The 15,982-nt window shown below is 41.5% G+C and overlaps 4 protein-coding genes across 4 annotated transcripts; 2 read left to right on the forward strand and 2 right to left on the reverse strand.

Annotated features, from left to right (window-relative positions):
* The first annotated feature begins 355 nt into the window (after window positions 1-355).
* LOC108101153 lies at window positions 356-2,327 on the forward strand. The gene is made up of 3 exons (XM_017205376.2): window positions 356-496; window positions 565-696; window positions 829-2,327. The coding sequence occupies exons 1-3, from the start codon at window positions 424-426 to the stop codon at window positions 2,298-2,300; spliced, it is 1,677 nt and encodes a 558-aa protein (XP_017060865.2). The 5' UTR covers window positions 356-423; the 3' UTR covers window positions 2,301-2,327.
* A 23-nt stretch (window positions 2,328-2,350) lies between these two features.
* Window positions 2,351-2,979, reverse strand: LOC108101155 (ER membrane protein complex subunit 5). The gene is made up of 3 exons (XM_017205377.2): window positions 2,816-2,979; window positions 2,693-2,745; window positions 2,351-2,623 (listed from the first exon to the last, which is right to left on the reverse strand). Exons 1-3 carry the CDS (start codon window positions 2,895-2,897, stop codon window positions 2,429-2,431), a joined length of 330 nt encoding a protein of 109 aa, XP_017060866.1. The 5' UTR covers window positions 2,898-2,979; the 3' UTR covers window positions 2,351-2,428.
* A 269-nt stretch (window positions 2,980-3,248) lies between these two features.
* On the forward strand, window positions 3,249-12,934 carry LOC108101217 (EF-hand domain-containing protein D2 homolog). Its single transcript, XM_017205466.2, has 2 exons — window positions 3,249-3,853; window positions 11,676-12,934. Exons 1-2 carry the CDS (start codon window positions 3,615-3,617, stop codon window positions 12,088-12,090), a joined length of 654 nt encoding a protein of 217 aa, XP_017060955.1. The 5' UTR covers window positions 3,249-3,614; the 3' UTR covers window positions 12,091-12,934.
* A 100-nt stretch (window positions 12,935-13,034) lies between these two features.
* Window positions 13,035-15,774, reverse strand: LOC108101216. The gene is made up of 3 exons (XM_017205465.1): window positions 15,614-15,774; window positions 13,257-15,560; window positions 13,035-13,197 (listed from the first exon to the last, which is right to left on the reverse strand). Exons 1-2 carry the CDS (start codon window positions 15,682-15,684, stop codon window positions 13,343-13,345), a joined length of 2,289 nt encoding a protein of 762 aa, XP_017060954.1. The 5' UTR covers window positions 15,685-15,774; the 3' UTR covers window positions 13,035-13,197; window positions 13,257-13,342.
* Between the last annotated feature and the right edge of the window lie 208 nt (window positions 15,775-15,982).

Genomic DNA, 15,982 nt, shown 5'->3' on the forward strand with positions numbered 1-15,982 from the left:
TTATTGATGATGTGAACCTTTCGATGGAACCGATGGGACACTCCGATAATGGGATCAAGGCACAGAGCACATTATGGTTATGACATTTTTGGTCATTATGCATATGCTGGAATTTAATTTCGGTGAATGTTTAACTGAGGTTGGAAAGAGTTCAGCTTTAATAAAACTAGATAATGGATTCTGCAATCCCCTTCTTTTTCATCTATATGCTAATTAATATTTTCTAGAATGTCCCTATCATCTTTATATTCAAAGTTGAAAGTTACAATCTTTTGCCTGCAGTCTTTTTCTAGCTTATCCTTATCGCCATTTCAACTCTATCTACTTCTTGTTATATAGTCTGATAAGTCATAAACAGATTATGGATTTTAAATGGCAAACAAAGGTGCACTTTTTATTTTACATTCTTTATGAGCTGTCAAAATGCTCGAACCGAAGTTAACTCGTTTCTTTCTGCGCCACGCGCTTCTCATTTTCCTGATTCTCATGCTTACAGGTGAGCCCATTGCGATTTCTTCCAAGGAAAAATGCGTAGCTAAACTTTGAAGGCGTTTTCCATTATAGGTCGAAGTTCTGCCATTGTTTGCTATCATTGCGATTCCATTGCCCTGCCGGAATGTTCCCAGAACCTCGGAGAGGTGGGAGTTCTTCCCTACAAAGAATGCCCCACCGAACTGACGTGTGCCATGTCCATTGGTAAGTTAAACTGATATTGCTTATTTATTCTCAATTACGGACTGGTCAGCAGTTTCTATTTCTGGATTAAAGTTACGTTCTTGCAAATATGAATAAATATGAATCTGTATATATTCTATATCCATCTTTCAGTGGACTCTATAACATATCGAGGTTGCGGAGCTGAAACCCCTATTACCGGAGCCACTTACTCAAAGTCGTGCTCTTCGAACTTGTGTAATGCCGGTGTGTATCCCCCGGGACGCCTCAAATGTCATCATTGTGCCGGAGAGGATTGCGTGGCAGCTCCTGGTGCGAAACCCAAGCCCTGTCGCTATCATTTGGAAGAGGATCAGTGCTACACCGATGTGATGAGTTCAACCGAAGCTTATAGAGGTTGTGTCTCCGAGCAGAATCACACACTGTCGAGTGCCGCCAAGCTGTGTGAAATCAATGGATGCAATGAGGAGCAGGGCGCTTGGACTCAAGTTTGCGCCTCATGCGATTCTGCTCTTGGCAGGGGTTGCAAAATGGATCTCTTTCAGGTGAACACCGGCAAGTGCAATGTGAGCCTTTACGAGGAATGCCGACAGGATGTTCTATTGGGCGAACCGGAGGACAAGTACTGCTTTAGCTTCCGGAAATTGAGCCGCGTGGTCAGAGGTTGCTCCTCAAAAATGCCAACTGATCTGGAACCCTACTTGGACGAACTAGAAAAATGCAGAGACAGTGAAAACTGCAATGCAGGTTGCATTACACGGCAAAAGTGTTTATCCTGCAACTCGGTGGATCAGGAGTCTTGCAGGACGAATGTTACTGCCATTACTAACAGCACTTGTGCCTCCGCCGAGGCCTCCTCTTGTTTCTCCTGTGAGTATTCCAACTGGAGTATCCAAAGAGGTTGTGGAGCACCACCCACAAATCCAGAGATCACAAAATGCTACGAATGCGATGAAAAAGATGGCTGTAATTACAGGGATTTCACCCGGTGCTACAAATGCAGCACCGATGAAGCAGGAGCAGGCTGTGCCAACTGGGAGAGACCGGGGGAAATATACATCGAGGAATGTGAGGAACCAGCCACTTCGTGCCTAGTGGTTTCTTTTACCAACGGAACCACTGCGAGAGGCTGTCAGAAATCAGAATTCAGCTGTACTTCAGCAAATATGGCCAACTGTCGTTCCTGCGAAGGCAGCTTCTGCAACAAAGGAGCCTTTCCCGAGGACCGTCTCTGGTGTCATCAGTGCAAAGGAAACGAGGATTGTGAAGATATCTCCAGAGGACAAACTGCTTTGCCCTGTCCTGTCCAAGAAAACGAACCACAGGATCAAAAACTGGCCTGCTTGGAGTATTTCGACACGCACAGCATGGAGATTGTAAGAGGATGCCGATCCAATCCGGATCTATACTATGAATGCCTTTTAAGGAGTAATCACCAAGATAGTTGCCGCACTTGTCACACTAAAGCTTGCAATAATAGCCCTGGAAAGGAGTTGAGAGCCGGTTATGAGATAGAAACCAAGGCAATCGCATTGCTACAGGCCAGAAGTTTTTCAGTATCTTTGACTTATTTTAAAATGGGCTACGGAATAATATTGTTGTTCAGCGTTGTTTTATCTTATTGATACTATAAGTAAATACTGGCTTTGAGATCCTCTAATGAAAAGCAAGTTAGTTGTTCTTTTTGCGCTATTTATCGAGTAACAGGCTGAAACTATAAATAAAGGATAGCAGAACTTAAAAGGTGTAATTCTTATTCAGGGGGCGTGTAGCTAGGATTCAAGGCACGACCGCGGTGATTGAAGGAGTAAAACGAGGGGAAATTGCCCAGAGTGTCCCACGTTTTCTGCTGCATGTCCACTGTGGCTCGTATTTCCTTGAAGTTTCCAACCACCTCGATAATGTTGTAAATCACAACAACCAAACTGATGACGGTCTGCAGAATAATCTAAAGAGTTTTAAAGGGAAACCCGGCGTTTAGTAACCATTAAAGCTCCTTAAAAAAGTTTATACTCACATCCAAAGGCAGACTGGTCCACTCCTGCTCCGTCAGCCTCAAATAAGTCCGATCTGCAGAAGAAAATCAGCCCCTTCGTTAGCGGTCCAAAGTTTATTTACCAAAATTAAGGTTAATACTCACGGTGGGCAGCCGAAAATGCAGCGTGAGCCAAACTGGCAAAACCGGCAATCAACAAAAGCTTATTAAACAATTTGTCGCCCATTTTTTATTGAACAATTACAATTACAATCACAGGCGGATGAATTTTCTAAATTTTTTTTACTAATTTGCTGTTAGCGGTGTAACTTTAGCCGATGGTTTAGGGTTGTCATGTTTATTGGGTTGTATATCGGTATTTTTCTAGAATAAATTATTTCGAAAATACCAAATAAACACTGTCGAAAAAACAAGTAATGTTAACAAATAAACTGAAATTTAGAATTTACAATATCTTTAAAGTTCAGATCTTAATTTTTTTATTTTTGTTAGTTAGTAAGTTTGGTATTTTCCGTTTGATAGGGCCACTTTCGAAAAACCGCCGCGCTAGGAGGTATATTTGAACGTCCCTTACACGGTCCCACTATTCGTTTCTCAACATTTCAAGTGTTCGGTCGCTTGCGCGCATTTTGAGCGGAAAACCAGTGTCCAATAAGACAATAAGATAAAACCCGGCAATACAAGTGCACCTTGCAACTGTTTTTTTTAAAGTCAAAAAGGACTCAAGGCCACGTCTCGCCTAAAGTTTACATAAAAAATTGTGCAGAGTGTGCGTTGTTCCTGGCGCATCCGTCGTTTCATTGTATTCGTGTGTGTATCCCGACGTTACTTTTGCTGTCCTTTTTGCGTGGGTGTGCCAAAAAGGAGAAGAGAGAGACAGAACGAGAGAAAGATAAACAGTAAAATTCCAGCACATAAAAGCGAGTCAATAAAGGCCGACAACATGTCCGTTTCCTCGAACGCCTCTTCTGCCTCCAACAAGGACAGTGTGGACAGCCCGAGCAGCACCACAAACACGGACAGCTCCGAGCTGACACACATCCTAAACCGGCGACAGGAGATTATGGACTCCCAGGAGGCGGGCATCGAGATCCCACGCACCTTTAAGGTGGTCAACGTCTACACCGAGTTCCACGAGTTCTCTAGGAAGCAGATTAAGGACTACCAGAAGACCTTTAACACGTAAGTCGAGGCCTCAGTTTAAGATAAACGATGAATTTAAAAAAATGCGTATACGTTCGAAAAATGTATTCCCAGTATGAATTCTTAAAACATAAATTTTATTTGGAACTGGAATTTTTTCTATTTTTTTAATACCGTGACTAAAATATTAATTTATTTAAATGCAGAAAGGGTGTCCAACATGCAAAAGGTCGACTGTATTAACCTTAGCACTCCTTTCACCTGCATTTGCCACTTTCCCAGGCATCTCACCGCATTCGCGTCTCATTAGTTGGCAACATAAAACTCATGCCGCCTAATGGGCATTTAAATTGCATTTACTGCAGCCCCTCCTCGGAAAACCCCTTGCCCACCAACCCCCTTTGGACCCCTGTGCAATGGGGCATGACTCACAAGTACTTGGGGAGCAATATTGTCACAGTCACTGGCTTACATTCCCAAGTCGTGCTCCCGTCGCGCGGATCATGAGTCAAAAGTGGTTTTCTGCCCCAACACTCTAAGACGGATTCAATTATTACACTACAGTCGAGCTCCCCTAAGGGGAATTCCTTTTAGTCATATTCCATTTCACTAATGGATGTCCTCTTAACACAAAATTTTTATTATTCTAGGGTTTGTTATTTGGTTTACTTAGTAAAACCTTATAAAATTCGTAGTGTGTTTTTGGCCCAGCCTTATTCAAGGTTCTATAAGTCATACTATATATTCTTGAATGAAGATAGCACTCGGGGTTATCTAAGATCACCTGTGCGCTTTCCGTACTTGTGTTTCGTATTACATTACCATCCGACAACGTCAGCTGTCGAGTGACACCTTGCAAAACGAAGTGTTCTCCGAGGTTTTCCCTTCCTCAGTTTCCTAGTCTTGTGGTGGATCGTTTTAGTGATAGCCCGTCTCGGGTTTCGCTCAATCAACCGCAGCTGAGTTGCGCAATGGTTATTTTGTTAGATTAAATCTCTAGAATTGTTATTTAAATCCCAGCAGTTGGCACGTAGGGCCGTCTAGGCTGATAACCTATCTCAGGCTCGCCCGAATTATCTCTTTTTTATGGTGATTAGCTGAAATTCGCCAAGTACCTATCATTTCTTCTAAGTGATTCAACTCTTTACTCACCTGAGTTCTATCTGAATCACCTGGCAATTAAGACGAATGAGGTGTTAGATACTAATTTTGTATACAATTAGCTTAGGCCAACCAGTTGGACAATTACCACAGCTAAGATGGTTCTAATTAGCTTTTGTGTTATTCCTTCCCTAAGTTGAGCTCCTTTTTTATCTGGGTCACAATGCCTCGGGCTTTGGCAAGTTGTCAAAAAGAAAATAGCCTGCATTATGGCACTGCGAACGTGTTCTGCAATTTTAATGGAATGCACCAGCAGCAAAAAGTGAGAAACAGACGTCGAAAAACACACTCCATGCAGTCTGGGAAACACTGGGTAGGCCACAAATGGCAGAGAGACAACGGGCTTTTGGTTTGCGATTAGCTAATGTTGTCCACATATATGGGTAATAAGATTGGATATGGACAAAAAACGATTTTTCGTGCTTACAATAAATGTTTGTTTATGGATCCATCGGTATAGGAAATACCAACAGTTGCTATAATTGAAAGCTTACTCCAAAAAATCTTTATAAAATTGTATAATTTTGATTTGGTAGAGATGCTCATGCAGTATACATAATTGAAATTATTTTTATTTGGCCTTGAAAACTCGACCCCATTTTATCTGGTTCGTTTAATGGCCGAAAAAGTACATTACATGTTTTTGTACATTACATTCTCGTTGCCTCGAACATGACTAGATCAACAAACAAAAAACATTTTTTTATGAGGAATCACTGTAAGATCTGCTCACGTACTTTATTGAATTACATTCCTAGACTTAAAAGCCCGAACAAATGTCAGACATTTACCCCCGTTGGGTTCATCTTCTTGGCTCAGTCTGCGGTCGGAACTTTAAAATAATAATAACAAAACAAGAAACCGGCTAAAGTAGCGCCTTTATGCCGCGGCTTTTGGCATTTCCAGTCACGTTGGATCGTCCGGCGACTAAAACTGATGTGCTAAACTGGCAAATTTAAAGCGCTCAAACCTGAATGCCTAATTAATACATGCGATCCATTCGAGAATTGAAAGCAAAATACCGCCTGAGTCACGCATTGAATTTGTTTTACAAAGCAATTTGTATAAACACATCGCAACTGATTCAGCAAAGCGAGCGATTTTCTGCGAACATGCTTTCCGGCAATCAAATAAATGCAAATGTAAACAAACTCGTCTTAAGACGTCACAACTTCGCAGCGAGGCAGTTCCTCTCAAACTTCCCAAAACGATAAGGTCCAGCAAATTGCTGCCCAAGCCCTAAAGCGATTAAAGCTTATTTTTACAAATGTATCTTAACATTCAACGCCTAACCTTATCGCCACTCACGCAATGTGAGTTGCTGTTTTATAGCGTCTTTGGATTTGGTTTAGTTTCCTGCATGTTTTCTTCCCCATTTAATGCGCCATTTTCCGCACGGACGTCTGCTGAAATTCAGAGATATATGGTGGCAGTAACTTCCGGTAGGCGATAAACTGCAGAATTATATCGATTATGCATTTTATGGCGCCGTAAGTCTGTCAAAATTAATCATCAAGGGGGAGGTCTGTCAGTACTTGGTACTTGGTACTTGGTCTGTTTGAAGACTTGATAAGCAGAAATCCCTTGGCAAACTTGGATAAAACCAACCACCAATGTTGAATGCTCCACTTATCGTAGCCATGTACATTGTATTCAGTTCTTCATAAAGCACATTATTATGTACAGTGAATAATAATTCAATTACGCATGGATTTCTAAAGAAAATACAGTGGTTACTCATTTACGAATTGTTTACTTTGTAAAAGACTCAGACTCTCTTTTTGGTTTATCTGCTTGTCATAAATTAAAAAAAATAATTAGAAAGCAAAATGTATAAAAAAAAAGTTGCAAAAAATAAAGCACCCACAATCCATATTAAACTTTTCGAATAGATCAAACATAGAAATACCGAGTTGATGAAATTCTACCAATTAGGGAGTGACCACTGTGGGCGCAAAGCTTGTTGTTCCCCCATTTTCCGTTAAGGGTGCTATATCGATGCCAATGCTACTCGTATCGTTTTCTGTCGTCGCTCTGGTTACAGTTTACAATTTACAATTCGAGTTCATGGACAAAAAGCAACGTACTCGCACGCACTCTACAAATGGGGGAGGATTGCCTTTCCGTGTGGGCTTTTATTGCGGCGAGTGAAACTTTTAATTAAGTTGCCATTTGCCACTGGCCACCACCACTCGTTATCACTCGGGCATAACCCCTTAACAGCCCCCTCCTATTCACTTATGCGAATTATATATTCTAGGGGTTGCTTTCCAGGACAATTGCATGTGAGTTCTTGAAGTGCTTTCTCTGCGCACATTTGCATCTGCACTCGCCGCACTTTGTCTAGGTTCATTGACACTGTAATTTCGCTATTGACAAAATGTTGTTTGCATATAGTAGCTCTTGTTGGTTCGGTAATCTCGTCAGCTGGAAAGCGGGTTTTCTGGCAATCGATAGCGCTACATTATCATGCACCCCTCTCATTTCCGGCTGCAGCCTCCACTTGTAATTATTTCCGCGCACATGTGCACGACCTTTTTGCATTTGGCCAAAAATCGCGCTTTGGCAAGCGCAGTTGTGGAATTGCAATCGACAGGCGACGGGCAGTCTGCCATGTCCACAGAAACACGCCAAAGAAAATAAAAAAAAGCATACAGTAAACTAGCTGACAAAGGAAAGCCAATGGCAGGCGATGACAGTGGGACCCCCGCCTCGTGTCCATCGACGCTTCATTGTGCGCATTGTGATTGCGTTTTATGCGCTTTGCGGTTGCAAGATGACAGGCACAACTTTGCTTAGAGAAATGGCATATAAATTTATAAATTCAATAGATAATTCAATACTAAAATGGAAGCTGTATTCATTTTCTACCTAATTGCAAGAAATTAAAACAAACGTTTTGCAGAAAAACTTTTATGACTCACTATCACTATCATTCTTATAACATGGCAGTGTGGTGCTATCATTTTGTCCTCAATTGTGCCAATGTAGTTACGGCTTTTTAGTGTTCGACTGTTGTCCACTCAATTGAGGAAATATCAAATTATGTGCGAGCAGGCGGCGCATCATCATCACTCATCCCATCCAGGCATTGTGTCCCCAACTTGCTGCAATTAGTCACTGCACTTACTCATTGTCCAGTTTATTTGTTTGATTTACTTCTGTGGCGATAAGAAGAACCAGTAGTGGCTGCTACTGCTTCATGTTCATGCTGCTTCCTGCAGCCACTAAAAATAATCTGAGATGCGACCCACGCAACGCTTCTTTTCCCGCTTCCCATCGCCTCGTTTGCTCCAATTTCGAAATGTCAAAATATGGCGAGTTTATTTTGGGAATACCCGTTTCCATTTTGTGAGCGATTGGGGAAGGATGGGAAGACCCCCATTAGAAGAAAAAGACTCAGCGTTGGAAGAACTCTACAAGTGATAAACACAAATTTTGTAAACAACTTTAAAACGATAAGGGCGAAATTAATGTTGATTCAATTCAAAAAGGAAAAATACTAATTATTTTACAAATAATGCATACACAATTAAAGTTGTTTAAATTCAGTTTGAGCTCGGAATCACATTTATTTTAATTATTTGATTACTTATTCAATTTTTTCCTGGCGGCCGTGTAATTCAAGTTTCCCAGTTTACCAGTCGCGTCATTTACTTATTGATTTACAATTTTACATACCGCTGTTTGCGCAGGCAATATGCACAGGTGCATGTTTGGTTTCGAAACAGAAAAACATTCAGGTGAGTGAGACGATCCAGACAAACCAGCCAACAACATCGGTCGAAATAAACAGCCAATTGTGTATGCAAGACGTCGCTTCTGAACATTTTTCGTTTCCATTCGGCCACGATAGATGAGAGCCAGGGCCTCCAGTGTGGGTACTTTGTAGTACATCACATGGCTATAATGATGAAACCTATGAACCTGTTAAGACATGCGGTGCATTTTAACCGTCTGTTAACCGTTACCATAAAGTTCAAGAACTTGACGCGTTTCTACGAGTAACTGCAAAAGCGTTAGAGTCTGAATCGAAATCAGACTCCCTTTGGCATTAACCCGCTTGAACATCGGGGGCAAAAACAACTCCATTCACAATAGAAGCTGCAATTGCGAAGCATTAGGCTGCTAATAGAGAAAACCCGAGTTCAATAAAGTAATTGTAGGTTGCAGAAGCCGTAGCTACAACTGTGGGTGAAATATTAGCACTACTCTGTTTAAGTTATTACCTAAAAGGTGAAGCTAAACAACAAAAATGTAATAGTATGAAATAATAAATAACAAATATAAAAAATAATTTTTAAAAAATTAGAGCCTTACTAAGTTGCTATAATTTCAAACGAAACTGTTTACAAAGTACCAAGCAAAGCACTTGCATAGATAAATTTACGATGCAAATTGCGGCAGGCATAAGCGGCAACACCAATAACAATGGCCAGCTGACCCCGTTATTTGTTGAACTGTACACGAAAAAACGATAAAGAAAATGAAAATCGCATGCACATATAGCATATAGCATATAGCATATGGCCCTGCCACAACAACAAACACATCGGACCGACCAGCAAGCAATGGGGCAGAAAAATGTACAACACCCCCGAAAAGCTCGGAGTGTGAAGTTCTTCGATTCATTGGAATGAAAACAATCAATAAAAATTAGGCTAAATCCGGTGGAAAAGCCTGTGGGAAAATGGATTATATTGCAACACAGCCACAGCAGGTGTTTGCGCACGGGAAATATGTTTTAACAATGGTTATGTTTATAAAAAAATTAAGATATTTTTCTTTGAATTATATAAACATTTTCATTTCTATCTTGCTTTTTTTATCAAAGTACTTTTCTTTTTCGTAATCTAAAATAAGCAAAGTTTATTAGTAAGACTTTTTGAAATCTTTTTTTTTGTATCTATATTTGTTTATTAAGGGATCAAACTGCATTTCAGTGCAATCCCACCCACGTGAAAACCCCCCGTAGTCTCTAAATTGATCAAACATGATTTAATAAACACAAACGGTGGCTTGATTAATTGAATCGAACAGCTGGAATAGCGTCTATTATGAGAGACCACCGACAAGTAAAACGAAAGCCAGACAACAACACCTTGATTAATTCGAAAGAAAACAACAAGAAACCGGCGGGCGAAAAGCCAAAGCAAAAGTGCCACCAATTGTCACATTGACGCAACTGAAAACTGGGGAAAAGAGTGCAATTGAAGTTAATTAAAGAGGGGATAGCGTAACACTGGCCGAAGTTAATTGCCCATCTTGGTCGGATTTGTGGTGACACCTAGCCATCAGCCAACAGCCATCAGCCATCATCGCCAGACACGCCTGAGATGATACAATTCCATTGCATCTTGGCTAATTACTTTCACTCTCATTTTTACCCGCACAAAAACACGCAATTTGTCGATATGGATTCAATTATTTATGAAACGAAAGCGAAACTTCAATTGCTCGCTGTAATCTAATAGATACTTTTTTCGTTATTACGTAGCTGCTGCTTCTAGGCGAGTGAGAAATCAAAATTGAAAGTTGCGTCTATTGGGTAACGCGACAAGGTGTATGTATCCGTTCGCGGGTAGTGGGTATTTTTATTGTCATCGGAGTGGCTGTGAGCTGTGAGGTTGCTGCTTCCTTGGCAACGTATTTTTAGCTAGAGGCCCCAACTAGTTAAACTAGTTTTCGGCTGATGATCATCAGCATCCTTCGGCTGACTCGCAAGGTCGCCGGTTTTGGAGTTTTGGAGCCTGCGCAACTAGTTTCCGCAACATGGTCGCCAATTGATGTTGCTGGTTGCTGGTTGCTCATCTGCCGCCCGCAGCAACACGCGATTTACACAGACGACAGCGCGCGCTTCTTGCGTTTTCTCTTTTAATATATTACACAATTAGATAGTAAATGGGCTTTATTTACATTTCCATCGCGATTTCCTGCCCACACTTTGGCGGAAGTTTGAACTCTTGACTCGCCGATTTCGGTCGTCGAACTTGCGATAACTAAACGGGTGTCGCCGGGGAAATTCTGCTTAAATATGAAATATGAAAGCTTTAACACTGAAAAACTTCAACAGTGCAAATGCAAATAAACTACATAAAACCAAAATGTTCAATTTAATTAAAGCATATTTGGCAATTAAAAAAACGAAAAACGTATGCTACATATTAAATCTAATAAATAATTAATAATTAGTTTACTTCACTACCATCTTTTTTAAACTAAACAAAAGCATTAGCATATGAAATAAAATATTTATTTTAGGAAACATTAAATTATGTTATTTAACCTTTTGATTTTATTGTGTTACGTTTGTTTTTATATCTGTATTAACACCCTTTTTCAAACAATTTAATACACCTGATTTGGGATGCAGATTACATTATTATTAGTAATTTATGGGACAACACCTTACTGCTATTGTTTTGCCCGCCGCTGTTGTGTGCAAATTTAGCATGAAATTGGGTTGCTTGCCAACCGCAAAAGCCCCAAAAAAAAAACCCTCTGCCTCCCACAAATTTCGCAGACATCGAGCCACGCGACCTCTGACGCCAGTGCACCCACGTTTGCATTATCGATTGCTAATCCCCGACATTGGCGTCTCGTGTTTCTATGCTGCTGGTCATTGACCAGTGACATTTCTCTTTACCTTTCTCGATTTTCTGACCACTGACTAATTAATTTGCTTTTTCGCCTTTTTCAGTTACGATACGGCTCGCGATGGTTTCTTGGATCTGCAGGAGCTGAAGTACATGATGGAGAAACTAGGTGCACCGCAGACCCATTTGGGCCTCAAGCAGATGATCGCCGAGGTGGACGAGGATCATGACGGCAAGATCTCGTTCCGGGAGTTCCTGCTGATCTTCAGGAAGGCTCAGGCCGGCGAACTGGACTCGGACTCTGGGCTGAATCAGCTGGCTCGGCTAACCGAGATCGATGTGGAGCAGGTGGGCGTGAGCGGTGCAAAGAACTTCTTCGAGGCAAAGATCGAGCAGCAGCTGAGGACGAACAAGTTTCATGATGAGATCCGGGCAGAGCAGGAGGATCGCCGGCGGGAGGAGGAGGAGCGAGCCCAGCGACGCCAGCAGTTCCAACAGCGGGCGGCGATCTTCCAGTAGAGGATCCCTATACTCACCCGTAGTCTAGCGCGTAATTATCCGGCGTAGGTTAATCGAATGTGGAACTAATCCCGGGAGAAGAGGATAAGCTTCGTACAAGCAGCAGGCATTTTTCAAGCATCACATACAGTAATAATCTCCATACATACTTATCGTCCCATATATAAACTCGATTTGCTGGCTTAAGCATCTTAGGAATTGAATGTTATTTTTGGACAAGAGCAATTGATAGAAATTGTATTTCAATCACCTAGAACATAACTCAACAATTATCCAAATGTAACGTTGAGTTTCTAAAGCATATTTTTCTAATCCATTCAAATCGAGACACTCACATAAACATACATACGTACATAAATAACGATCATACCAAAAGCGTATTTATAGTTACCCTTAGTTAAGTGAAAAATGTTTTAGTTTTAAGATCTATTTTATTGTTTGGTGTTGCGCAAAATGTCTTTTGTTAAATTACGTTTACCCTTGACGGTTGCCCAAATTTTATGTTTTTACTTTTTCATTTTGTACTTGTAGTGCCATTTTTTATTTTCTTCGTTTTAATTTTTGTTAAATAAAATCGATAATTATGTTAAGCAAATCCGTTTTTGAAATTCAACCTTTTTTGTACATACTAAACATACGTTGGCAGTCAATCTTAGTTTCAGTTGTATCAAGATGGAATATTTGGGATATGCAATTAAGTTTCGAGTTCAGTATTTCACGTTTAAAGTTAGCAATTAAAGCAATACTAATGCGAATACACAAGAAAGTACACGTACTTTTAGAGAGCGTTTAATACAAACTTATACTGCAATTTAAATAAATAAATGTATATAATACAAAATCAGTTTAATGGTTTTCATTCAATTGACTGTTTTACAAAATCATAAGCTCTCAAGGTTTTCCTATTTGTAGTGTCCTCCAAGAACAAGGTCTTGATTAGTCAAGCGTTGTTCCTAAGAGTTGTTTATATCACAAGTGCCACTGTTTATCACCGAATTAATTCCCGCTGCGAACTCTTCAACGCCTTGAGTGTGAGACCACCATCTAAGTACCCCATGGAGTGACTTTATGTTGAGGTTGTTAGAAATCATCGTGGTAATAGAGCACCTGTGAAATATTTTTGTTAATTTGAGAATAAAAATCAATAACAAGATGGTAACACACACCATGGTTTTCCAGAACTGAACTAGAACATTTTGCTACCTGGGAATGCACTTCTTTTCCCATTTTAAGTCATCTCCTGGACATCCCCTCATTCTCCGGCAATTGGACCTTTTCGAAGTGAATGTCGGCATCTCAGCATATCGCATTTCAGGGCATAGCAATGCTGGCAGACGGGACACTCATGCGGCTTGAGCTGCAGGTGGTAACCTTTAATGTGTTGGGATAGGCCGTTGCGCCTCTTGAAGACCCGCTCGCAGATCCCGCACTTGTGCTGCCGTTCCGTCGTGTGTGTGATGTTATGCTGGCGCAGTCCGTTCAGCGATCCAAATGACTTTTTACAAATATTGCACTCAAAAATCTGGGCGGGCGTAACTTTCTTTTTCAAATTGGTTACCATATGTACTTTTGCTTTGGATTTTCTGGGTCTACAATTGAGCTCGTGACGACGATACAGGCGCCAATGAGCGAAGGCGATCGCCTGGCAGTGCCGGCACTTGAAGCTCTGAAGGCGCCGATGATTTTTCAGCGACAACGATTGACAAATGTACCGCATATGCTGGCGAAGTCCCAGGCGGGATCGAAAGAACTTTAGACAACCACAGCAACGGGCGGAAAAGTTGGGCGTTAGCTTAACAAAGTGTTTTCTTTCACGTCGGTGGTGGTGTAATTTTCCCAAGCTCGAGAAACTTCTTTTGCACATTCGACAATTATACGATTTTCGATGCCTTTTTTTAGGTGTTTTCATCTTTTGGCATTTGAGATGCAATTTGCGATATTTAACAGCCAGTTTGGCATAGTTAGCGGTCATTGCAACCAATTGAGGATCAGGTGTAGGTGCTGTTAGTTGAGTAGCTGTTGGTATGAGGTCCTTGTGGTGCAGGAAACTGCTCTGCATGTCCAGTATGTCAATCTTTTTCCTGGGTTGCGTGGATACCGGACTATTCTGCCACTGTGGCTGCCAGTAATCCAAATGCTCAGTTGTCACAAAGCCTCTGTTGCCCTCCAGTTTCATGGGGGCGTTTATTGTGAGGCTGGGCAGGCTAATGTTCATGGGAGGAACACTCACCATAGGGGTGGAATTACCGTGGCTATGGGTATAATGCTGATTCAAGCTGTCAATGGTTATAAATTTCGCTGTGCACAAGGTGCAGTTGTGCAGTCTGAAGGCAGCTGAGGATTCGACCACACTATCGTTAAGTACCACAATATTGGGTTTCGTTGAAGTGGGAGGAGCAGGTGGTGGCAATAGTTCGCAGATTAACGGATTGGGTATCTGGCTTACATTGGTCACAATGGGTTTGCAGGAACGGGTTTCGGGAGCGGATAGAGGTGGTATAGGTTCCGGAAGAGGAGGAGGATCGGCAGGCGGTGGGGCAGTATCCGGAGCAGCCTCCGCTCCTTCGACCTTCTCTGTTTTGTACTGATGCGGGGGCAGTTGCCACTCCTCCTTCGCATAATTATGCTCCTCGGTCAGCAGTTCGTTTTGCAGCATTTCATTAGCCGTCCTACCCGGTTGCGTTCTCTCCGATTGGCCCACATCGGCATCGTCCGGGATATTGATAAACGGATCATCTAAGTTGATAATCTCCATGATATCGCAATTGTTTATGATGTCCTGGGAATTCAGAATGGGAAAATCACAGAACTGAAACTTTTGCTCTGTCTCCTCCTGGTCGCAACCCTCGTCCTGCTCCAAGCCCATGTCCAGTTCATCGGGAAACAGATTGTCCAGACTCTCGCAGGCCTCCTGCTTAACACGGACCAAGGGTTCTTGTTTAATTTTCAGCTGTCGACGGTATTTCTTTTGCAATTCACTCTGTGCCAGCATCACCACATCGATGAACTGGGAAAAGCGCTCTAGTTGCAGGCAGCACTCCTTGCATATATCCTTAGGTAAGGTGTCGTCCTGCAAGATCTGGAGAGTGGGAAAGCACTTTTGGATCATGCCAAAGAGCTCGAAACTCTTGTCAAACGATGAGCAATTTGTGGCCGAGGAGCCGCAAAAACGGCAGGTGGATTTAACACCTGTTGCCGGCGATTCAGCGGCACTGGCGAGGGTTTGCTTATGGGTTGGCCTGCTGCTGGGGGATACTTGTTCCACGTGAACAGTCAAGGAGTCCTCTTCTGAAACTCTAACCGAAGGCACGGCATTCTTTTTGAGAGTTTTTCTGTTATTACAGCAATTGAAGTCTTCGTCCACAAAGTGACGACTGCACACTGCACTCCATTTAGAGGGCATCCACTGACCACTCCTTTGCGTAAAGTCTTTCCATTTTTGGAGAAGGTCTTTCCGTTTAAAGGGAAATCTAAAAGAAAACGTTTGGGTTTAAATCTGATTAGCAAACAATAATTTTATTACCTGTGGAATGAAATACTGCCAGCGTGTACATATTTATGAGTGCAATTCACTACAGCGCAGTGAGCCGGCATCTTTAAAAACTTTTTTCTCCAGCCAAAGTCAAATTGTTAGTCAAGCTAAATCTGCTTATTTTGCTTGGTCCGTTGTTGATAAAAATTGTTTGTCAATCAGCTGATTTTGTTTTGCTTCTTTATTGGATCAGTGCTGGAAAGGGTCGCACAGTTTTTGTTGATAAATGTATTTATCGACTTAAAAGAAAAATCGAAATTTGAAAAAACGCAACGAAATTATATTTTTAGTTTTATAATTATATTTTTTCCTTTTTTAAGCTATAAAACAAAAGCTTCGTGTTTTAGTTTTAAGATTTTC

This window comes from Drosophila ficusphila, unplaced genomic scaffold (assembly GCF_018152265.1).
Source record: "Drosophila ficusphila isolate 14025-0441.05 unplaced genomic scaffold, ASM1815226v1 contig_127, whole genome shotgun sequence".
Lineage (NCBI taxonomy): Eukaryota > Metazoa > Arthropoda > Insecta > Diptera > Drosophilidae > Drosophila > Drosophila ficusphila.

What these genes read in the sequence shown, in the direction of transcription:
- LOC108101153 (XM_017205376.2), top strand. Translation starts at nt 424, where the DNA reads ATGCTCGAACCGAAGTTAACTCGTTTCTTTCTGCGCCACGCGCTTCTC. An exon ending in CCTGATTCTCATGCTTACAG is followed by an intron (nt 497 to 564) that starts GTGAGCCCATTG and finishes TTTCCATTATAG; the next exon opens with GTCGAAGTTCTGCCATTGTT. An exon ending in GACGTGTGCCATGTCCATTG is followed by an intron (nt 697 to 828) that starts GTAAGTTAAACT and finishes TCCATCTTTCAG; the next exon opens with TGGACTCTATAACATATCGA.
- LOC108101217 (XM_017205466.2), top strand. Translation starts at nt 3,615, where the DNA reads ATGTCCGTTTCCTCGAACGCCTCTTCTGCCTCCAACAAGGACAGTGTG. An exon ending in TACCAGAAGACCTTTAACAC is followed by an intron (nt 3,854 to 11,675) that starts GTAAGTCGAGGC and finishes CGCCTTTTTCAG; the next exon opens with TTACGATACGGCTCGCGATG.
- LOC108101216 (XM_017205465.1), bottom strand. Translation starts at nt 15,684, where the DNA reads ATGCCGGCTCACTGCGCTGTAGTGAATTGCACTCATAAATATGTACAC. An exon ending in GGCAGTATTTCATTCCACAG is followed by an intron (nt 15,561 to 15,613) that starts GTAATAAAATTA and finishes GTTTTCTTTTAG; the next exon opens with ATTTCCCTTTAAACGGAAAG.
- LOC108101155 (XM_017205377.2), bottom strand. Translation starts at nt 2,897, where the DNA reads ATGGGCGACAAATTGTTTAATAAGCTTTTGTTGATTGCCGGTTTTGCC. An exon ending in TGCATTTTCGGCTGCCCACC is followed by an intron (nt 2,746 to 2,815) that starts GTGAGTATTAAC and finishes TTTCTTCTGCAG; the next exon opens with ATCGGACTTATTTGAGGCTG. An exon ending in GGACCAGTCTGCCTTTGGAT is followed by an intron (nt 2,624 to 2,692) that starts GTGAGTATAAAC and finishes AAAACTCTTTAG; the next exon opens with ATTATTCTGCAGACCGTCAT.